We start from the raw sequence: 24,763 nt of genomic DNA on the forward strand, positions 1-24,763 counted from the left end.
CAGCATTAGGTCTTTAAGGAGGCAATTCCTGCCCTGCCCCCTGTCTTACTTTCTCCCTGTGCTTCATCTTTCCTCCACAACTTGCTGTGCTCTCAAGGCACCACACTCAGGGCTGTCAATAGGCTGCTTTCCCTTTCTTTTTGCTTTGAGGAAGCCCTTTCTGGAAATCTTTCCCTAGCATTTCTGTTATTCCCTGTAGAATTCAGGATCCTGCCTCTTTGTTACCATAATGCCCAGTGTATATATCTAAATGGTTCTTATTACCCTGGAATATAGTCATAGTATTCATTTATGCTTGGAACTTTTTGACAGGCTGAAGTATACCATGCTTATCTTTATATTCCTGACACATGGCCCATCTTCCAGTACATGGTGACCACATGATACTGGCTAAGTGATTATATGAGATAAGGAAGAGATGAACAGAAAGGAGGGGAAATACATATAGCAAGAACAGTAAAATAAAAAGAAAGTTAAAAATTGTTTTTAAGATTATACTTTTTAGAGCAGCTTAAGGTTCACAGAAAAATTGGGGGCAAGTTACAGAGATTTCCTGTATCTCCCCACCCTCCACCGTCTGCAGAAACCTCCCCCTTTATCAACATCTCTCACCATTCATGAACCTACACAGACACATCATAATTGTCCAAAGTCCATAGATTACCTTAGGGTTCACTCTTTTTTTTTATTATTTATTTATTTATTTATTTATTTATTTATTGGCTGTGTTGGGTCTTCGTTTCTGTGCGAGGGCTTTCTCCAGTTGTGGCAAGCGGGGGCCACTCTCTTCATCGCGGTGCGCGGGTCTCTCACTATCGCGGCCTCTCCCGTTGCGGAGCACAGGCTCCAGTCGCGCAGGCTCAGTAGTTGTGGCTCACGGGCCCAGTTGCTCCGCGGCATGTGGGATCCTCCCAGACCAGGGCTTGAACCCGTGTGCCCTGCATTGGCAGGCAGACTCCCAACCACTGCGCCACCAGGGAATAAACATCTTTATTGGAGTATAATTGGTTTACAATGGTGTGTTAGTTTCTGCTGTATAACAAAGTGAATCAGCTATATGTATACATATATCCCCATATCCCCTGCCTCTTGTGTCTCCCTCCCACCCTCCCTATAGGGTTCACTCTTGGTGTTGTGCATTCTGTGGATTTGGACAAATATATAATGACATGTATCCATCATTATGGTATAATACAGAGTATTTTTTTAAAATCACATTTTGAAACGAAAATGTTAGATACTTTTGAGATAGTTATTTTAATTTTTGTTAAAATGGGTCTCCAGACAATTATTTCTTTGGGTAAGAATGGGTTAATTCAAAAGTAGACCAAGTAACCAACACTTTTGGGCATAAAAGTATAAATTCACACTTTTTTTCAAAACAGAATATAATCACCCTATATGATTCTGCCACCTAACTTGTAGACTTGTCACAGTATTCCACTTTTCTCCTGGTACCACACCTATGTTGGACCTTTTCCTGATCCTTCTTTAACTCAGAAGGCCATGGTGTTTAAGTCTGTCAATACTCAGGTACTCAGTGGTTGTATATTCTAAAAAGTGTTGAGGAAATTGTGATTTGGTATAAGAATCACAGCTTATTGAAACAATTTAAGAAAAGACTGATCAAGATTGGTGAGGGACCTGAAAGAATATGTCCACTGAGCCATTGCTTTCCCAGATTTAAAATATCCATCTGTCTCATTCCTCAAGTGTTGATTATTTTGAGTGCTTTGCAAATGTCCAGATAAAAAAATCATTCATGTTTCACAGAATTATCACTTTAAAACTTAACAAAAGACATGGAATTAGTGCACTACAGTGTCTTCTTCAAGGACCCATTTTGGCTTCTTGTAATTACTATTTCCTTTTCTCTTTAATAATTCATCTTCAATCTTGTCTGTCAATGACATAAATCTTGCCAGTCTCTCCTCCTGGAAAATGCGAAGTTCTATTTGTCTTCAGTTGCTGCTTTTTGGTACCTGTCCAGTTGTCCCAGGACCTTCACATTTCATGATGTTCTAGATAGCACTCTGGCAGTCTCATCTGCAAATCTACCCAGGAGGACATTTGTTTAGAATAATAAACTGTTATAACTCTATCCATAGCTATTTAAATCTTAGAGGTCTGCTTCTTTTAAGATCACAAACGTTCAGCTGTTATTCAGTTATTCTTGTCACTTTGCTTTGCAACCTTCTTGACATGCTTCTACCAGGATCCAGGACTTAATATAGGCTCACTAGCGCAGATGGCTTTTCTTCCACCTAGTTTAGGGCTTATTAATTTAGCTTGCTTTCAATTGTCATTGATCTGTAGCCTGAAATTCTTCAGACATGTAATACTTCTATCATTTTCCTTACAATCTGATTTCTGCTTTTCATCTCCTTTAGCAGTCTTAGTCAAAATGGTCACAGTGCCGTTTGAATTTTTAGTGAAACCTATAGAAATTCTGTTGGTTTAAGTAGTTAAACATCAGTTGTCAGCTAATATCTGTCTTGCCCATGCTAGTATTTTCTCTGAAGATCTTTTCTCTCACAGATTACTTCTTAATTCTGCCTACATATGACTCAATGGGGGTACATGTTGACAAAACTCTTAAAAGGCCATTTACACCTTTTTCTTTACATGTTTAACAGGTAGTATAAAATAATGTGTAACAGATGTATCGATTTAGGCAAATATACTGAAATTCACAGAAAATTAGAGGCTTTTTTATGGTTGAACTTAACATAGCTTCACTGCTGATAGACTGAGTATATTTAAGAACATCTCTAGTATTGATCTGAGTTCTCATTAGATGCTTCTGAGGAAATGGCTTCAGGTCCATTAGTGTTGCCTCAGCCTTTTGGTGTTACAAGGGTTTGGATTACCAGATGTTTTATGGATGAATTTAGACCTTGAGATTATATTGGTAACTCTACTGCTGTCTCATGTGTTTTATTTCAATACCTGTCTCCTTGGTTCAGCAATGATTCATTCGTTTGTTCATTTATTTGGCAAATATTTATTGAACACCTACTGTGTGCTGGGCAATGCTCTGGACTCTGAGTTTGTTGCAGTGAACATGTCTCTTACTCCTTCTTGGTCTTACATTTTGGCTGAGTATAGTAACAATATGCACAGAAACAAAAACGTGATGTAATATCAAGTAATACTAAGTACTCCTCAGGAAGTGGTGGCATGAGGGCGGTGCATACGTGTGAGATTAACATGGCTGGGGAAGGCCTCTCCCATCTGAGCAGAAGCCTGTGTGGCTGTCTTGGGGAAGCATGTTATAGACAGAGGAGACAACAAGCGCCAGGCTTTGAGGGATAAGTGAGTGTGACACAGTTGAGGCCGGGGCTGTGGCAAAGTGAATGAGAGGGTGTGGGAATAGGAGGGGACATTAGAGAGATGCCACCAGGATCTTGCAGCCATGTTGTGAGGCCCGTGGACGTTATCCTAAGAAAGCCATTGGAGAGTTTTTTTTTTTGTTGTTTTTTTGGGTTTTTTTTCATTGGAGAGTTTTAAACAAAGAAGTGAAATTATCTTTTCTGTGCTTTAGATTTAGATCGGATTGATTATTCTGGCAGCTGTGTGAGGAACAGATTGCGGGGTGGGGGCATAAATTGAAGGCAATGGCCAGTTAACATGCTATGACAATGATTAAGGTGAGACATAGTGGTGGCTTGACAGGCTTGATGGCAGTGTCTCTGGTGAGAAGGGCAGATTCCATATGTATTTTGTAAGTAGGGAAGCCGGGATTTCCGACAGATTGGATTTAGGGTATGAGAGGGAGTCAAGGATGACCCCCAAGGTGCTTGGCTTGTACAATTTGAAACATAGGAGATCCTGTTTACAGAGAAGAGGAAAAGACTTGTAAGAGAGACAGACTGTGAGAGGGAAGATCACTTAAAACACCTATAGACATCTAAGTGGACCTATGAAATATGTAGTTAGGATGTTAGCTGGGAGTTCAGGGCTGGAGGCATAAATTTGGGAGCCAGTCACATACATGTGGAATTTAAAGCTGTGGGACTGGATGAGATCAGCCAGGGAGTGAATTAGAAATGTAACACAGGAGGCAGTGAAGGGTAAGGCAAAATATGCAAACCTTACTGGTCTTCTCAGTCTTTTCCCTTGAGAGAGACTCATCATCAGCAAGGTTTTGTTTGTTTTTGCTGCTGGTTACCACCTCTCTGAGGAAAATTGCAATCCATGGTCTAGGGAATTGTACAAGGTGATTTTGTAATGTGACACTATTGCAGTTTGTTTCAAAAACTAAGCATGAGGAAGGGTGAGAGGGCTGTTTGGCATTTGTGGGATATAATTCATCAGGGACCTTTGGAAAGAAGCTAATGGTCATGAGAATGTGTATCTGTGGAAAGGAAGAAAAAAGTAACTTTGCCTCTAGATTTTGCTCTCATATGAAAGAAAATGGAATGATCTCTAATATATCATAATAATAAATGTATAGTGCCTATATTATGAACTAAGATAAAGTTAAAATGCCAAAAGTGTGCAGGCATATTCTGTGATAAAGTCTCGTTTAATCAAGGGATTGAGTTCATTTAGTTCAAATCTACATTAAAATAGTAATATCAAATCCTGCCATTAATGGGAAAAAATCACTTACATACTACCAATTGTGTTCTCTGTAGAGTGGGAGGATAAGTGGAATTGAACTCTGAATGAATTCTCTTATGAGCTTTTGTTACCTTTGTTCCCCTGAAATTAGTAGAATGTCAGCTATATTAAATAACTTTGCAATTCTTTAATTTATTAGAACGAATAAAAACACAGCATAATCAGAATGATATGCTATTTCATTGAGTTGCCAACTCTAGTGAGTTTCTCAAAAACTTTGAATTTTCAGCTGTGATTTATATTGATCTTACCCCTTTTTTCATGTGGTGGCAAAAGGTACGCAATTTTGTTTGTGTTCTATCTGACATGAAAGTAAAATGTAAAATGTTGTGAAATAATTTGATAATATTAAGAAGTGATATCTGTGTCAACTTATCTATATCACAGTCTGTTCTTAACACAGCAGCTAGTGACATAAGGCAGATAATGTTCTGTCTCTACCTATAAACTTATACTGGCTTCCCACCTCAGAGGAGGAGCCTAAATCCTTGCTATAGTTGACAAGGTTCTGCATATGTGCCCCTGCCTCACTGTTTTGTGCCTCATTTTCTACCACTCTCCCCTAACTCAGCTTTAACCACGTGGCCTCTGTACTGTTCTTCAAACATGCCAATCACATTCTTGGGAGGTTTACATTGGCTGTTTATTCTCCTTGGACTTATTTCCTACATATATCTAAATGGCTTGCTTCCTCATGTCCTTTTGATCTTTCTTCCTATGTCAACTTTTGGAGGTCTTCTCTGAGTACCCTATTTGAAATTGCCCATAGCACTTCTTTTCCTCTTCCCTGCTTTATCTTTCTCTCAAGCACTCATTACCTTCTCATTTACTATATTATGTTCTGTCCATTAACCTATCTATTAGTTTATCATAAGAATGACTGTGATCATGGCAGGAATCATTCTCTTAGACACCTATTGGTGAATTTCTAATGTCTTGAACAATACCTGGCATGTAATAATCACTAATGAATATCTGATAGATGGATAAATAACTTTCCCTAAGGTGCTTTATGGTTTATTTTAAATTTATTTATTTATTTTTAGCTGTGTTGGGTCTTCGTTTCTGTGCGAGGGCTTTCTCTAGTTGCGGCGAGCAGGGGCCACTCTTCATTGTGGTGCGCGGGCCTCTCACTATCGCGGCCTCTCCTGTTGCGGAGCACAGGCTCCAGACGCGCAGGCTCAGTAGTTGTGGCTCACGGGCCTAGTTGCTCCGCGGCATGTGGGATCCTCCCAGACCAGGGCTCGAACCCGTGTCCCCTGCATTGGCAGGCAGACTCTCAACCACTGCGCCACCAGGGAAGCCCTATGGTTTATTTTAAATACTGAAAAACTAAAACCATTTAGCTCTTGGCTTACTGAGACTTGCCATGCCACATGTTCCTAGTACTGAAACACAAATCTGGGTTAAAATGACTGTCTTGGTATTCCAGGTTCCTTCAAATATCCTTCATTGCATTTCTAGTCTAATTAGACAGACCTGGGTTTGAATTCTTAAGGTACCATATACTGGCTACAAAATTTTGGGGAAGTTTCTTAACACCCCTCAATTTAATTTTCTTTATAAAATGTATGTGAATTTAGAGCCTATGTCATTAGGTTGTAGTGAAATTTAAGGGAGAGCGTGCATGTGTGGAGTCAATAGTGAATAATAAGTGCTCAATTCTGTTAGCTGTTTCATACCCTCCTCTATCTCAATGATTTTATTCACTCCACAATTGTTTTCTAATAACTCTCTTTGACCCTTTTTTTTAGATCTCCCAGGCTTTTTTGTACTTTGACTTTTAAATATACACAATTTAATGTCCAAAGCAGCAAAGGTCATCAGTTAGGAGTGTGACCTAAAGGCCAGTACTGACTCATGAACCATCTCAGTTATGATCAGCTATCATGACTTCAGGTCTCATGATGAGATATGATGCTGGAGTATTTATTTTCTGTTCATGGGACCAGTTTTCAAGTGGACAATTCAAATTACTGAAAACCTGATTAGGATGAACGTCTCGTATTAGTGGCACGTGTTGGAGCCAGAAATAACCTCTAGCTCTCTGACTAGGTATATCCAACTGAGGGTCTCCGCCTTAGGAATCTCGTGAAATTAAAATCACCCAGTTGCATACAATAATAGCTTGATGGTTATTATAGAAAATGTGCTCAAGGACCAAAAAATACTCCAAATTCATTTTAATTATCTGAGATATTATAATATAGCAGGTTAACCTTCTGCTTGTAAATCATGTCATGCAATAGGAGAGCTAGAGGAGATTAAAAACTTACTCTACATTAGTTTAGTCTGATTATTTTTTAATATGGTATCTGAGACTTATTACACTTAGAAGACGAGAGTTTGGATAATAGGAGCAAGGAGAGAGATTAATTTTGGAGTTTCAGGTCAGTGACATAGGTATTGTATCAAATTAGCAACTATACCACAGTCAAGTAATTACGTGACAATTATATTATTTGGCTTTAGTGATGCACAGTTCACAAGGTATATCTATATACATTTACTTGGTACATCTATCCCTGTGATATGACAGCCTCTTAGGCTTATAAGAACTGAAACTCATATAGAAGAGGTGACAACCCAGAACCCCCCCACCTCATAAACAGAAGAGAAGGATTCAGACTCAGGATTTCTGACTCCACATTTCCATATTTTATTTTGTTTCCTCCATACTGTGTTGCTTCTAAATACAAGATTCCTGATCTATTGGTAAAGAACGCAGGAGGGAGGAGATGTGGGAACATATGTATATGTATGACTGATTCACTTTGTTATGAAGCAGAAACTGGCGCACCATTGTAAAGCAATTATACTCCAATAAAGATGTTTAAAAAAAAAAAGAAGAATTGTATATATACGAGAGGTGGGAAAGGCTAATGAATGCAAAGGGAAGGTTTTTACAGGTAGACTTTAGCCTACATTGCATTTTTGCTCAGGACTAGTCCCATCCCTGCTTTACTGAAGTTTTGTGCTATGGGCAAGTAGAGTCTTTCAGTCCTGTTTTATCAGTGTTTACTTTGTAAGTAGCTCCACTTGGAACTACTCACCACAGTAAAGCACCTCAGTCATTCTGATCAATTGAATGCTGGTATATTCTGAAAGGATTTAAGGTTCCAGTAGCTTTGTATTATGGGTTTCCTTGACACTATCGTTATTTATGCTTTTTCTAATTTCTGATCCAGAATTTTTTGAGGCATTCTATATTTTGAATGCAATTAAGAAGAAACTAGTTCAGTTAGCTTCATGACAGTCCTTTCCTTTATTGCTTAATTGTCTGTTATTCTGTTCTCATTCTATTACTTTATGTACTCTTTTTGCCTTTTTTTTTTTTGCTTTGCTTGTTCTTAGCCTCTTATTTCTTAGTGGATTTTTATAATCTCCTTTGGAACTCTCTCATTCTGACTGTTGGCTTTAGTAATTACCTCTTTTGCCAGTTGAAGACTACTTTTTCCCCTCAACTTTAACCACCCCAAAATTCAGGTTTCCATCTATTTTTTTCTAACCATGGGTCTTAGCTGTAGCCTAATCCTTTGTTAGTTATGTGCCTTGTCTAAATCCTGCCTTCAGACTTTCCTTTGTCTTACCACACCTTAGTCAGTATCCACGTACTTCTCCCATTTTGCCTGAAGTGCAGATCACAGACCTGGGCCCTCTGTCATCTTCAGACAAAGCAATAGACATACTTTATTACTGAAGGGCAGAAGAGTTGCCTGAAAAATGTATCAGGGTGATTTGATTTGAACGCTCCCAAAACGCACCCACCAAATCAATGGCTTGAACTGAAGCATGAACCCAAATGCTGAATGAATTTCTGAAAGGCCATTGATTTATTTTTAGAAGCCCCTGAATGAACTTTATTTGTCCTAATGTAGAAACAGAATAAAAACTGCAAACAATCAATACTAAGAAATGCAGCAAGGTGTCATTCCTAATGAGTTTCAGTTTGGAATAAATACAGAAACACCTTTGCCATTAATATTCTTGTATTAGAGAAGGAGCAAGAATTTGTAAAATGGCATAGGAAAAAATAAAGTCGAGGCAAAGAGTCGGTCATTTAAGAGTATTTTGAGGAGAGTTATTATTTTAAAATATGACTTAGATAACAAATGTTACCGGAAAAGGCCCTCTTATTCTTTATTACTTTTGAGTAAGCTAATCTATGCCATAGTTTTTCCTGTGTCACTTTCTTTTACTTCCACTACCCTGACCTGCCACCCTGAAGTACCACCCCAAACTTTAGTGCCCACTGGTGAGGTCAGCTTCTGGAGATAGAGATAAAAGGGTCAGCTGGCTGGCATCGCATCCAAGGATCCAAGTTCGACTTTCTGATGTCCAGCTCCAACTTTCCCTTTTACTCTGTGACTAACCTTTACCTGGTCCACTGATTAACCTTGAACATGTAATTAATTAACCACTTGTGAGTTTAGGGGATTTAGCCAAAGTGCCTCTTTAATGTAAGTATCTTGTTTATGGTATTTTAATTATTTCTCATAATCCCTCTTTTGTTAAATGAAATTCTGAAAGTCAGGCAGGGGTTGCCATGCCTAAGGTGCTTTTGTTTCATACATGTTCATAAATGGCAACGGGAAGACAAATTTAAAGTAGAATAAAGAATGGGTATTCATTTTAGAATAATATTGTTGAGAAAGGATAAAATCTCAGGGGTGGTGATGCTGGGTCAGCCCATCATAACTGTGTATAATTTTGTGTTTGCCATTTGTTGATAACCTATTGTGTTTCAGGCCCTAAGCCTCATGTTTTGAATGCTCTGTCCTTTTCCACATAGCAGCTAGAGATCTTTTACTATAAAAGTAAATGTGATTATGTCACTTTCAAGCTTAAAATACTCTAATGGTCTGAAGTTTACTTTGTGTTATATTAATATAGCCAGTCCAGCTTTATTTTGATTAGTGATAACATGGTATATCTTTTTTTGTCCTTTTCCTTTTAACCTACTGTTGTTACAGGCAGCATATTTGTTGAGTATTGATTTTTTTGTTTTTAAATCCAGTGTGATGATTTCTCTTTTTTAACTAGAGGGGCCATTTTCTGTTAATGTGGTTATTGAGATGGTGGGATTTGAATCTCCCATCTTGTTATTTATTTTCTATTTATCTCATCTGTTCTTTGGTATTCTTTTTCTCTTGGATTGAGTATTTTAATAACTTTATTTTTCTGTTGGTTAATTAGTTATTACTTTTTGTTTCATTTGTGGTTGTTTTAGGGTTTACATAACATATTTTTAACTACCTTCCAAGGATATGATACCACCTTAAGTGTGGTGTGAAACCTCACAACAATGTTCTCCCATTTTGGGCTGTGTGCACTTGTTATCACACATCTTACCTTGGCGTATGTTTAAACTCATAACATGTTGTTATTTTTACTTTCAGCAAATCAGTTGTCTTTTTTATATACATACTCCAGCATTCTTCACTCTGTTGTGTACATCTTCCATCTGGAATCATCTTTCTTCCGCCTGAAAAATTGCCTGTAACATTTCTTCCAGTGCTAATGAATTCTTTCAGTTTTTATATGTCTGAGGAAGTCTTTTTTAACCTTCATTTTGAAGTGTTTTCATGGGTATGAAATTCCAAGTTGATAGTTCTTTCTTTCAGCACTTTAAACATGTTACCGCACTGTCTTCTTATTTGAATTATTTGGGCAGGAACTCTGCCATCACCCTTAAATTTGTTCCTCTGTACATGTTTCTTTTTTTCTCTGGTTGCTTTTGAAGACTTTCTTTATCGCTCGTTTTGAATAATTTGATTATGATGTATCTCGGGTGTAGTTTTCATCATATTTTTGTCCTTGGGTTTCATTGAGTTTCTTGGATCTGTTGGTTTATAATTCTCTTTAAATTTGGAATTTTTTTAGCCATTATGTTTGTCAGATATCTTTTCTATACCTCCCTTCTCTCCTCTATATCAGAGACGTAAGTTACACATATATTATTTTATTATTACACATATGTTAGGCTTCTTAAAGTTGTTCCACAGCTCATTGATGCCCTTTTTATTTTCTTTTTCCTCTTTTTTCATTTTGGACATGCATTCCAGTTCAATAATCTTTTCTTTGATGGTGTTTAATTTGCTGTTTTTCCTATTTAGTCAGCTCAGATATCATAGCTTTCTATTCTAGAAATTCAGTTCAGGTATTTTTGAAAAAATATCTCTCATGTCTCTGCTTAAAATCCTTAATCTTTCCTCAACCTTCTCAAACATATGAAATATAATAACTTTAAACTTTCTCATCTAGTATTTCTATCATCTGTGCATTTGTAGGTCTGTTTTTATCAAATTTTTTCCTCATTGTTTGTATTTTCCTGATCCTTTGGGCTCCAAACAAAAATTTTACCATGCTGTACCCTAGATACCTTTGTATTCTTATAAATATTCTTGAACTTTGTTTTAGGAGGCAGTTAAATTACTTGGAAACTGTTTCAGACTTTTATGGCTTGTTTTTAAACTTTGTGACATGGTATCAGAGTAGCCTTGAGTCTAGAACTTATTTTTCCCCACAATTAAGGCAATACCCTTCTGAGTACCCTACTCAATGTCCCATGAATTATGAGGTTTTTCCACTCTGCCTGTTGAGAACAAGTAAGTGTTCCCAGCTTTGTCTGAGAATCGGACACTATTACCTCCAGTGCTTTTGACTGATTCTTTCCCCAGCCTTCAGTAGTTTTCTCACATGCATGTGGTGGATACTACAGTTAAAGACATGAGCGGGAAACTCTTGAGATCTCTGGAGCTTTCTGTCTGTGCTACTCTTTCCTTTCTGATACTCTGTCCTGAGAATTCTAGCTGCCTTGGCATTCCCAGACTCTCACCTCCCTCTCAATCATGGACACCTCCTGCCTCCACCTGGGTTCCTTCTCCCTGTGCTGCAGTTTGGAAACTCTTTCTAAACAGTAAGCTGGGACGGTCACAGGGCACACCTGTTTCCCTTTCTCAGGCACCACCATCCCACACTGCCTGGAGTCAGTGCCTGAAAACTGTTGCCTCAGGGCGGCAGGGAGAAGGGAGATAAGTCCAGTCCCTGTTTTTCCATCTTTGGCCAGAAGGAGAATTTCCTTCTGGTCATTCTAATGGTTTCTAGTTTCATTATAATTTGTAAGATAATCTTGTGTCTGTTTCTTCAGTCTTATATTTTACCACTGCCTTCATTGTCCGCTGTGTCTCAGCCACATTCGTTTTTTGCTCCCACCTCAGATTTGCACTTACTCTTGCTGCAACCTCTGCTTCAGCCCAGGTGCCACTTTCCTGTGGTAGGGCTCATCATCCTGGTGTCCCCTCCACCATCATCCCACTTATTCATGAGCACTTATCCTTAACTACAGGGATCCTGTCTACTTGTTTTATTGTTTTCCTGTCTTTTTCTCTCCCTTTCTCCATCTGTTTACTTTAGTACAGCCATTTGGACCAGGTCCCTGTCATCTTATTTTCAGTGTGATTCCGCAAGGCCTTAAACAGAGTTTGGTACATAATAAGTATTCAGTAAATACTCTGATACATAAATAAATGAGTAATTATATCTGACTCTCACATAACTTCAGAAATAGGCATTACCATTTCAGAGCTGAGGCAACTTGTTCACTCAACTAGTAACTAGTACAGCTCAGCTGTGAACCATAGTTTTATGACATTAAAGGATGTCCTTCATTTTTTATGGTGGCAGTCACTCTTGTGTGTTTGTTTGCTGTAGGTGCCCACTGTACTTGAAGTTGCTTTTAGCACTGGTTTCTGTATGCTTCATCACTGGAGCAAATTTATTTTTGATATTTAAAGATTAACTTGAGTTAATAATAAGTACAAATTACTTAGTATGTTTATGTAGGAGCTTAAATTATTGAGCTGTTGAACTTGAAATTAAGTTTTTGGAAATTTTGTCAGTTACTCCTTTTTCTTCTTTGGGATTTTAAATCTTCTAAATAGGCAACTAAAAAGTGGGGCATTTGAGTCCATAATAGGAATTATGATTGTTTTTTGTTGTTTTTTGGTATAGAAACATGATGCTTTCTAGTTAGACCATCTATGTAGTATTGAAATTTTATGGCACAATCTGCTTAATGTGTTTCATTTGCAAAATCGAAACAAAACATCATTATAGTCACATACTAATTACTAGCCATGAATCATTCATTTGAAATAAAGCCTAAAGCATTTTGTAGCTGTAAGCAAAAAGGTCTCTTATGATTCATCACTTTGTAAACAACATTGTTTTAAGGTTGCTTTTTAGATCTGAGTATCATCTAGTGCCTGAGAAGCATTTCCTGTATTCTGCAAATCTCATCATACAGGTCTCGATATTCTCTTCTAAGACTACTTTGGAAACATAATGGAAAAGGGAGACTGGACTAATGAAACTAAGTTACTGTAGAGTTAGGCAGTTTTATCGCAGTGGTGGCTTAAGGTGTAATTGTTGTAGATATAGACTGGTTTATTTTATATCTCATTCTTGATGCCATCTAGAAAGGTCTGTAAAGTGCATTTTTAATAAAGTTCAGTAAATACTATAACCGGTATTCTACTTAATGGCTCTCCCCATTAACACAAAGGTGAAAATTTGATGAAAATAAATTGTATACATACTATATTTATATAGTCTCAAAGCATCTTCCTATAAGTAACTTATTAATTATATAGGGAAGATGTAACTTTACATTGATTGGAAAAACTGGTGGACATAACCTTAGCTAAATATTTATGTATTGTATTATAGTATATATACACATATGTATTTCCTTTATAATACATATATATGAAGAGGAAAAGAGAGAATATGATGGAGCAAATGATACAAAATGGAAACACTTGGTTAATCTGGGTAAAGAGTTTTTTGTATTCTTAAAACTGAAATTGTAATAAAAAGGTTTTAAAATTCCATTTACAGTAACAAAACTATAAAAATACTTACGAATAAATTTTTTAAAAGCTGGGTAAACCACTAACAATGATAAAATGGATAAAATATTCAGGTCCTCCATTTTAAGGCCATAGACAACCAGTAGAAAAAAACTGCAAGCTTTGGGAGAATAGAAACTGCATGAACTTGTGAATGCCCAGCTTTTGGTCTGGCGAAAGTTTTCCGATAATAGCACAGAGAGCTGGGGTTTGAGCAGAAAGTGGTTTTCTCTGGAGCGTGGAAGCAGGGATCAGAATTTATAGCAGCTGAAACAGGGCAGGCCATTATAGGGGAATGAACTGTGCAGAAAGGGACTCCAATTTTCCATGTGGGAGTCTCCCTGGAGTCTGTGCCTGGAGGCTGAGCTGTCCATATGCTGAGCAAGATTTGCCAGATAGCACCTGCTGCACGGTGAGGGTAGAAGAGAGATACTAGGGGTCCACATTCCTAAGAGGCATTGGAGTTCTGGCCCTGCCAGAATAGAGGTAGCTTCTTGACACCTCATTAGCTTACTTGGCATTCACTCAAACAACTGGAAAGGTTATACCTTAGGAAAGAAGACCAACATCCTAAAGGAGTACCTACTCTAGACTCACCCTAAGAAAACCTATAATCGAGTCTACAGGCTTCTCTGGGAAGAATGAGTCCTACCAAGTTAGAGGGGCTAGAGAAACAACTCCCACTTTCCACAGAGCCACACTAACAAAGTGTAAGCTCAAGCCTATTAAGCCTATAAATAAGCCTACCAAGAAATTTAAGGTGATCACCCAATGATTGATTTGCCTGCTAGAACAAAAAGGAACATTCTTCAAAGGAATATTACAACTCAAGAGTTGTTATAACATTTCATCATTTAATTAAGAAGTAAAGGTTAATAAAATGGGATGTATTGTAAAAGAAAAAAAACAGTCAAATAAACAAGACGGCCCAGGTTTTAGATTTCAAATGCAAAGACTTTAATGTGGATATTATAAATATGTTCAAAGAACTAAAGGAAATTATCTTTTAAGAATTGAAGGAAAACATGATCTTAATTAAGGAATCTTTGCAGGGAAATGAAAACTATAAAAATTTGCCATATGGGAATTCTCAAACTGAAAAGTTCAATAACTGAATTAAAATATTCAGTATATGGGTTAATAGTATATTGGAGATAAACAGTCTAAAACACCTGTAATTGTAGTCCCAAAAGGAGAAGAAAGTGAGATTGTGGCTGGCAAAATATTTGAAGAAATAAGGGCCAAGAAATGCCAAATTGAGTGGAAAATATAAACTTAGGGTTCAAGAACTTCAGCAAACCCCAGTCAGGATAAATATAAAGAGAAAGACATTTTGGCACATTCCAGTCAAACTGCTGAAAGACAAAGACAAAGAGAAAGTCATGAAAGTGATTTGAGGAGGGGAAAACATATAAGAAAACAAGGAGAGAGATTTAGCTGACCTTGCAGAAATAATGGAAAGCAGACGTCAACAGAAGAGTGTATTTTAAATGTTGAAATAAAGAAACTCAGTAAACTCAAAATTCTCCATTTAGTAGATACCCTTCCCAAAATAGGGTAAAATAAATACATTTTTATTTCTGTGAAAACAGAGAGTTTGTGACCATCGGAACTGCCCTACAAGAAATGCTAAAGTTGTCCTGCAGGCCAAATGGAAATGATACTAGATGAAAAGTGATATCCACAAAAAGGAATGGAAACCATGTGAAATAATCAATGAACTATGTTTTCTTTCTTCTCATAATTTACTTAAAACTAATAATTAAAAAAATAACATTGCAGGATAAGGTTTATATGTATATAGAAGTAAAAGATATGATAGTAGCACAAATGATTGGGTAGGACAAATGGAATTATGCTGTTGTAACATTATAACACACATGAAATGAACCGGAAAGTGGGAAGTGTGAGTGAAATGCTGGAAGGGGGAGGCAGGAAATGAAACCTATGAACCGGCACAATACTGACTTAATAGTCACTCTAAATAGACTATATAAAGATGCATATTGGTAGTCCTAGAGCAACCAGCGAAAATATAGTAAAGAGATATAGTTAAGAAACCAGTAGAAGAAATAAAATGGAATACTAAAAATTGCTTGATAAACACAAAAGCAGGAAGGGATAAAAGAGAGGTAAAAATCAGAAAGGACAAATGGAAAACAGATACTAGACAATAAGAAAAGTAGCATAGCTTTGTATATTTCAGAGAATGTATATTTCAAGACAAATCATATTATAAGAAATAGAGGCATTACACAAGGATACAAGGAGTAATTTACAAGAAACAATCATCTTAAATATGCATGCACCTAATAAAGAACATTAAAATTCATGAAGCAAAACCTGTAGAATTAAATGGAGAAACAGATAACTTCACAATCATAATGAGACTTTAATGCCCCCTTTCAGTAAATTCTAGAAAAAGTAGATCAAGAAACAAATCAGTAAATAATTAGAAAATCAAGACAGTTCTATCAACCAGCTTGTTCTAATTGGTATTTATAGAACATTGCCCATATAACTGCAGAATATACATTCGTTTCAAATACACGTGGAACATTCACCAAGGTAGACCATATGGGAACATAAAATAAGTCTCAGTAATTTTCAAAAGACTGAAATCTTGTAGAGTATGTTTTCTATGTAAATTGGAATTAAATTGGACAACAACAATAATAGAACATCTCTCACTGTTTGAAAATTGGATAACATAGTTTTAAATTATTTGTGGGTCAAAGAAGAAATAATTTTAAACCTAATGAAAATGAAAGCACTGAAAAAGAAAACTAAATTCTCATATTTCCATCAGGAATCAAAGAAGGGAATCTACTACAGAAAATTAGAGACCCACATCATACATAAACATATATACAAAAATTGTCAAAACATTTTTGTATCAAATAGTGCAGTGCCTAAAAAGCTCTGTGTCATTACCAAGGTGTGCAAGGTTGGTTTAACATTTGAAAATTAATTAATGTAGTTGACCATATTATCAGAAAATAGGGAGAAAAATCATATAATTATCTAGATTCAAAATAAAAAGCATTTGACAGAATTGTATCTTGTTTATGATATATAAAAACTCTTAGCAAGTAGAAATAGAAGGAAACTTTCTCAACCTGATAAAGGACATCTACGGAAGACATGGAGCTATCCTCATACTTAGTTGGAAAAGATTAAATTCTTTGTCATTTATGATTGGAAACCAGGCAAGGATATCTATTTTTATCACTTTTCTGCATTATAATATATGTTCTAACTTGTGTAATAAAAGAAAATGAGATAAAAGGCCTGTACATTGGAAATGATGTAAGTGAACTTATTATCTATGTAAATACGTAAGGAATCTGTAGTAAACTTTGTTAGAAGGTCACAAAATAGTCACCGTACCAAAATCAGTTGTATTTTTCTCTATAAGCAATGATATATCAGAAAGCAAAATAAAAAGTAGTACTATTTTCAATAGCATCAAAAAATGTAAAATACTTAAGGTTGCATTTCACTGAACATGTGCAAATTTTCTACACTGCAAACTACAAATTATTGCTGAGGGAACTTGAAGAAGTTGTAAATAAATGGTGATACATACCATGCTCCTAGAGTGGAAGACTCAATTTGTTAAGATCTCATTTTTCCCTCAAATGATCTATACATTCCTAATACACATACGATACACATTCTCAATCAATCCCAGCAGGTCTTATAATAGTAACTGACAAGATATCACAAAAATTCATATGGCATGCAAAGGACCTGGAATGGACAAAATCAATTTTGAAAAAGAACAAACTTGGAGGACCTAGACTACTGATTTGACATCAAGACAGTAAGGTTTTGGCTTAAGGATATATAAATGTTTTTCTTAAAAGTATAGAAATAGATTCACAAAGATACCATCAATTGATTTTTCAACAAAGACTTTAAGGCTAGTGAGTAGAGAAAGGAACTTCTTTGTACCAAATGATGCTGCGAAACTTGGATATTCTATTGACTAAAATGAATCTCAACTCCTTCATCACACCACGCAGAACAGTTAATGAGGGATGGAATATAGACCTAAATGTGCAAAGATAAAATAAAAGCTTCAAGAATAAAGCATAACATTGGCAAAGGGGGCGTAAAGTGTCATAAGCCACTTTGTAAAAAGTTTGACAATTTCTTATAAGGTTAAGCATGCATTTACACTATACTATTTAATGGAAATGAAAAGACTCATACAAGAATATTCATAATATCCTGTATTAGTTTCCCTGGGCTGCCATAACAAATGTCCACAACGTTAGTGATTTAAAACAACAGTAATTTATTCTGTCATATTTCTGGAGACCAAAAGTCCTACATCAAGCTGTTGGCAGGGTTGGTTCCTTCTGGAGACTCTGAGGAAGAATCTGTTCCATGCCTCTCTCTTAGCGTCTGGTAGCTGCTTGTAGCCTTTGGTATTTCTTGACTTTTAACATCACTCCAGTCTCTGCCTCCATCTTCACAGTCTTCACATTGCCTTCTTCTGTGTGTGACTTTCTCCTTTCTTGTAAAATGACATGGCATTAGATTTAGGGATCTCCCTGAATCCTGCATGATCTCACCTGGGAATCTTTTAATTACATCTGTAAAGACCCTATTTCTACATAAGGTCACCTTCATAGGTACCTGGTTTAGGACTTATCCTTCCAGTGCCTATTCATTCCAACCCACTACACAGCCCCAAACTGGGAAGAAACCAAAAAGTCCATCAACTTTTTGGTTTAGGAAAGAGGCTGAACAAATATTGGTGTATTCTTGCAATGAAATATTGCTCATTAATAAAAAGGAACAGTACTCAATCATACTAACATGTGTGTGAATCTCAAAGTCATTTTATTGAGTGAAAGACGCCAGACACCAAAAGTGTTTCCTGAAAGTTTCATTTATATAAATTTCAAGAACAGGCAAAACTTAGTTATAGTGATAGCAATCAAAACATTGGTTTCCTATGTTAGGGTGGGGATTGTCTGGAAGCAGACATGAATGAATTTAAGACACCAGAAAGGTTCTGGGTTTTATGCCAGCTTTTTAATTCATCAGATATGAAACTTATGTGTTGAGTGTTTGCTAAGACTGCCAAATTAAATAAGAAGTCTCTCGCTCTCAACTTTACCACTTTCAGATCCTGAAAGTGCAGAACTGCAGAACTCATTTGGACCTCCTGTGAAATCCTTTGTGGTCCAGAATTGATAAGCATTTGTAGACAAAGAGAAAGCATATCTGATGTCTATAGCTAATTGTCTATTTCTTGACTACCTGGAGGAATATACATTTTATCCTTTTAATTTTTTTTTTTTTTTTGGTATAATTCTTGGCTTTACCTTGCTCCTTTGGAAAAATATAAAAAATGTGACTTTGCCACAGCAAAGTACAAAAAATGTACTTTGCTGTTGTGTAGTTTTAAAAAAATAATTTTAGCTTATGAGTTTTATTATCATAAGGGCACATTTATTTTAAAAATACTCTTGATATTCTGAGCACTACCCAGGCATAAGGCACTTGAATAGCTATGTTTTTGATGCCTTTCCTAAAGTGAAATGAACTTTTTTTTCTGAGAATTCTGGAGATTATGAAAATATTGGCCAGCTAACAGTAAAGGAAGACATTTTTCATATAGTTTAATTAGAAAAATCAAGTTCAAAACTTTTTCCTAAGTGTCTTAAGTCTGTTATTAGATCACCTTCCTTTCTCAGATGTCACTTTTCTCCCTCAACCCTTTGTCGTTTTCTCTAGTCTTGTCTTTCACAAAGATGCACTCGTATTTTCACAGTCTCCTTGCTTCTCACACCTCTCTTACAGGGAGTGGAAGAATTAGCAAATATGGAAATAAGAGTGGAGAGTGCAGTGTAACGGGACAACAAAAGTGGATCTGGAAACATACAGGGGTAGTTAGGTATACCAAGAAGAAAGGAAAGAAATATGAAGTAGTAGCAGGCAGAGCTCACAGCAGGGTCAACCCGTCTCCATAGTGTTTTGTCTAATAACTACCGTGGGGAAATTAAAGTCTGTTCCTACTCATAGGAAAACATTGTAGAAGTATTGATAGTTTGAGTATCAGGTGGCTTTTAAGTTGCGGTTATTAATTTCCACGTTGTGATTCTCTGAGTGGCATGCACAGTTAGTCAGCAGCAAGTTAGCTCTAGGCTCATGCCCTACTGTCCCTGTGACCTTGAAGGAGTCATTTAACCTTACAGAAACGCCGTCTCATTATTCCTTATAATTATGTATTTACAACATGTATAACGTAAAGGTTTAGAGTAGTAAATCAAGTAAGACTCAAGCTAGTAACTTTTCAATCAGCAGGTTACTTGTATTAGAAAGAAAGTTGAATGATTAATTAGTCTTACCACAACCTTAGGGAAGAATAATGAAGATATAGAGGATGTTCTCAAATTTCTTTTGAGGTGCGCCTACACGAGGCTGCAGGCAAGAAGTGGGGGAAAACCCAACACGTTTTGAATAAGTTGGCTCCTGAAAATCTCATATTTATAAAAGAAACTGAATAAAGAGGATATAGTGTTAAGTGTAGCTGGTGTAAAAATGTCAGATGGATTCTGTTTTTTCCCCCCGTGAAATAATGGATAAAATTAAAATTATATGAGAAAAAGATAACCATAGTGAGATTATGGGAGATTACATCTCCCTGAAGACTTTTTCTCCTTTTTGCCCTTTAAGACAGATGGAAAGAATTCAGTGATACAAGGGCAGCAACCACCACTTCTGTGCCTTTCGCAGCACTGAGTAGGCACCCAGTCAATCAATGCTTGTTGGTTCACGGATTTTCTAAAGGTCTTTTCATCTTACTTTGTACCTGCTCCAACAACATGTATATTGCCAACAAGCAAAATTTTGAAATAAAAATTACCCTTAGTGTTCTGGATATTGTTTGTTGATTTTATCCAGTCACTGTTCTTAAGGTTTTTTCATTCTGGCACGTGACATCTGTGGTGGTGTGATGGGGTGGTTGCCGGAGTACTGCTGCCTGCTTTCAAAAAATAGTAATAAAACCAACATATTTTTACTTTCTTTTTTATGCCTTTAGGTTGATCTTCAGACTATAACTCATTATTGTCAGATTTTGGTGCTATGTGTTTACATTGCTAGGACTCTGTAATAATAAATGTAAAGGATACCTCTGTAAAAATGAATTCTAATTTCTTCTAACATTCTGATTATTAACTATCTTACAGTTAAACTTTTGCAGTAACCCTTCCTCTCTTCATCTTTTTTTTATGACTTTCTGTTACTGTTGAGAATATTATTTGAGCATCACAGCACTCCATTTATGCATTCAGTCTAGTCTTTTGCAGACAAGTCATAGTTCTAGATTCTTGGGCAAGCAAACAGAATGCAAATGTCCAGTGGTTTTTTTGTTTTTGTTTTTTTAGATATTTATTCATTTGGCTGCATCGGGTCTTAGTTGTGGCGCATGGGCTCCAGAGGCGTGGGCTCCCCAGTTGTGGCACGCGGGTTCCACAGTGCACAGGCTTAGTTGCCCTGCGGCACTTGGGATCCCAGTTCCCTGACCAGGGATCGAACCCACGTCCCCTGCATTGGAAGGCCGACTCTTAACCACTGGACCACCAGGGAAGTCCCAGCAAATGTCTAGTGTTGATAGAATATGTGAGGGAGTGAAGAAACATTCTTCAGGATTTAAAAAATATATATATTTTCCCTCTTTTTACCTTTTTTCTTTGATCCCATCTGAAGAAATAGAGTTTGATTTGCCCAGTGAGAAAAATAACTCTGCTATTATCTTCATAGATTACAAGATTTAGATCTTAGAACATTAGCTTTCATTGACTTTTTTTTGTTGTTGTTATTTTTAAAATAAAAGGGGCAGCCATTTGGCCTAGGGGATTAGCGTAGGCTAAATGGTAGACCCTGTACAGGATCTAGTTCTGGTGATCTCTCAAATTCCTTTCCAGTGCAGTAATTTTGTTCACCAAAATGCATTTGTTTCTTATCAGCCAAAATACTAACTTTTCAGAATTTGGAAGAAAGAACAATATGAAAAGGACATCTAATTTAAAAAGGTGTTCAAAGATCTGTTTAGGTTACCCTTCCTGACTTGGCTTTGTCAGGGTATTTGATAAACTCATAGCACTTTGTTCTGCATTACATCATAGACTTACTCTATTTTTTCAAGGTACCTGTCCCTAGTGCCAGGTAGACTCATTACTCATACAAATCTAGGTTATATTTTTCTAGGAAAATTAATTACTTTGTACTGGCTACATATGGTTAGCTTGTCAGCAGGAAAGCTTTAACATACTTCGGCGTAGTTTAATGTAGGCATTTAAGAAGTCTTTTTTCTCTTTGCACATGAAGTAGTACATTAATATATATTAAAATTAATATATTTTGCAATACTAATGTTTTGCATGGGGTACTGGAGAATTCTTCTCTTGTTTATTGCAAAGTACCAAATACCTGATTTCGTAATCATGAATGAGGGCATAGGCTGAAAGCAGAGATGCCGTGGGCCCATCATACACACCTTCTGAATGGCCATAACTGTATGTGCTCATGTGAGTGCTCCCTTATATGTCTTAGTATTCTAAAGGATAAATTAAATGTAACAGAGCATGGTACAGCATTGGTCCGGTATAATATAAATATGTACAAATATTACATTTGTAATATTTAAGTAAGGGTACAAATTCCAGGTAAGTGAGTCCATTTGGGAACATTTTAAAACAAATGAAATGACTTTATCAGAAGTAATCACTGCTTACCTCTACTTTGTGTGCTAGACATACAATGTCCAAACAATGATTCATGCCCACTAAGAATTGGTATTCTAATAAGGTCTCACTTTGTCTTTCAAAAATTTTTATATTACTAAAATTCATTTTATAAAACCATTATTAGTAATGTTTCTTTGTACTTCAAAAAAATGTCATTTTTGAGCTTACAGTTTCTTTACTCTCTTCTAGGAGAAAAATTTTTATTTTCTCTAGATGGGATTTTGAAGACGTTTCTTGAATTCAAGGAATTTTAAGACATTCCTTAGAATACTTTGTAGAGGAGACTTCTTACTAATTGTATTAGTTGAGCTTTTAGAATCTTGGTTGCATACACATAAGCATTTAACACGTCAAGTTGCTGGGGAGAATGCTATATGTAAATTAGATATATTATTTGCTGAGAAACTATTTAGTGACTGTAAGAACTTGGTTCCTCTGAAGATATTCTCTCAGAGGTATCTACTGAGAGCTCTTTATTGCTCCATTTTGTTAGATGAGTACACTGGGTTATGTTGTTAAGTCATTAAGGCAGTGTCTGTAGTATCCTATCGGAATCTAATAAGTTCAGGCTTTTGTATGGTACATTTTATTTTAAATAACAATTGTAATATTATGAGCAGATAGTTTTTAACGGAAATCCTATAAGCTTCATGTGGCATTGTTTTTTAGCTTTTCAGGGTCAGTGATTAACAGAACTATTCCCTATTTTGATCCTATCCTGTTCTGTCACTTTTTTTTTCCTGACCTTGCCTCAAAGTGCTTTTGATGTTTATAATCGTTGTTGAAGTTCACCTGTTTTACCACTGCTGCCCCATCAATCTGTTTTTGTTTTTTTTTTAACATCTTTATTGGAGTATAATTGCTTTACAATGGTGTGTTAGTTTCTGCTTTATAACAAAGTGAATCAGTTATACATATACATATGTTCCCATATCTCTTCCCTCTTGCGTCTCCCTCCCTCCCACCCCTCTAGGTGGTCACAAAGCACAGAGCTGATCTCCCTGTACTATGCAGCTGCTTCCCACTAGCTATCTATTTTACGTTTGGTTTGGTAGTGTATATATATGTCCATGCCACTCTCTCACTTTGTCACAGCTTACCCTTGCCCCTCCGCATATCCTCAAGTCCATTCTCTAGTAGGTCTGTGCCTTTATTCCCGTCTTACCCCTAGGTTCTTCATGACCTTTTTTTTTTTTTTTTTCTTTCTTAGATTCCATATATATGTGTTAGCATACGGTATTTGTTTTTCTCTCAAATTCCTTACATGTTTGGTCAAGGAATCCACATGTAACTTAAATGTGGTATGTCTCCAGCCTTCAGGCTCTTCCGCCTCATGTGTGTTGCTAGCACATGGTTCGGGGGTAAATTTAAGGCAAGAACTTGCTGACCCTCTAGCCCTTTTTTTCTTTCAACATTTTCAACCCCCTATATACCCAGTAAGGAAACGCAGAGTCCCAAATGGGGCTAGCCTGGCACGTGGCAGACCTGTGGCTTTGCACCGCTTCTGTCTCCTGCTCTGCCCATGTTTTCTAACTCTGACTCTGCTAATTTAGCATGTGTCAGGAGTCATTCTGCTGTCCTGTGTTTCTGAAGAAAGTCAATTTAGCACAAATTGGGACCTATTTACTCTCCTTCAATCTAACACATACTGTTAGTCAGTAGGGCTCCTGTGGACAGCAATTGCCACTTGAAGAAACAAACCCTCTTTAGACCTTTCTGAATATGTTTTAAACATGACCCAGCATATTTCAGTATTGAACAAAAATTAAAGCAGTGCTATGAATGCTTTGTAATTTGTTGCCTCTGTATCCTGTTACCTTTTAAAAATTCAGTTTTTTAAAAAAAAAAGATATATGTACTTTATTACTTAAACTTTGCCATTTAAGTAAAGCTCTCTTTTCATCGAACATCTAAATTTTTCTAAACATGGATTTAATTAATTAATTTATTTATTTATTTTTGGCTGTGTTGGGTCTTCGCTTCTGAGCATCTAAATTTTTAATGTTTTCTTTGAGTGATGACTCAGGATTCCTCACAAAAACACGCAGGGCTTTTCTCTCTTCCTGCTCTCAGTTTTAGGGGACATATTGCTTTTTCCGTACTGTCATACCAATAAATCATCCCAGATTCCTTGCAGCCGCACAGTACTAAAGTATACCATGCATTTTAAAGGAAATCTGCTATTTTCTTTTCAATCAGATGAGCAATGTGAAGAGACTACGGCCACGGCTCAGTGCTATTCTCTTTAAGCTTCAGTTTGAAGAGCAGGTGAACAACATCAAACCTGACATCATGGCTGTCAGTGCTGCCTGCGAAGAGATGAAGAAGAGCAGGAGCTTTAGCAAGTTGCTGGAACTTGTGTTGCTAATGGGAAACTACATGAACGCTGGCTCCCGGAATGCGCAAACCTTCGGATTTAACCTTAGCTCCCTCTGTAAAGTGAGTTTGTTTTTT

At 36.6% G+C, this 24,763-nt stretch overlaps 1 protein-coding gene and 1 long non-coding RNA gene across 6 annotated transcripts in view; one reads left to right on the plus strand and one right to left on the minus strand.

Moving 5' to 3' along the window:
- Positions 1 to 24,763, plus strand: part of DIAPH3 (diaphanous related formin 3) — a 518,008-nt gene that overhangs the window by 278,616 nt on the left and 214,629 nt on the right. For all 5 annotated transcript variants that reach the window (XM_082408926.1, XM_082408925.1, XM_082408927.1 and 2 more), the window contains one exon: positions 24,509 to 24,748. In XM_082408926.1, coding sequence (XP_082265052.1) covers positions 24,509 to 24,748 — 240 coding nt within the window. The remainder of the gene's footprint in view (positions 1 to 24,508; positions 24,749 to 24,763) is intronic.
- Positions 982 to 19,646, minus strand: LOC309621437. The gene is made up of 2 exons (XR_014240020.1): positions 5,922 to 19,646; positions 982 to 5,626 (listed from the first exon to the last, which is right to left on the minus strand). It is a non-coding gene; the product is annotated as an uncharacterized lncRNA (long non-coding RNA).

This window comes from Balaenoptera borealis (genome assembly GCF_965194805.1).
Source record: "Balaenoptera borealis genome assembly, contig: HAP1_SCAFFOLD_436, whole genome shotgun sequence".
NCBI classification, from domain to species: domain Eukaryota; kingdom Metazoa; phylum Chordata; class Mammalia; order Artiodactyla; family Balaenopteridae; genus Balaenoptera; species Balaenoptera borealis.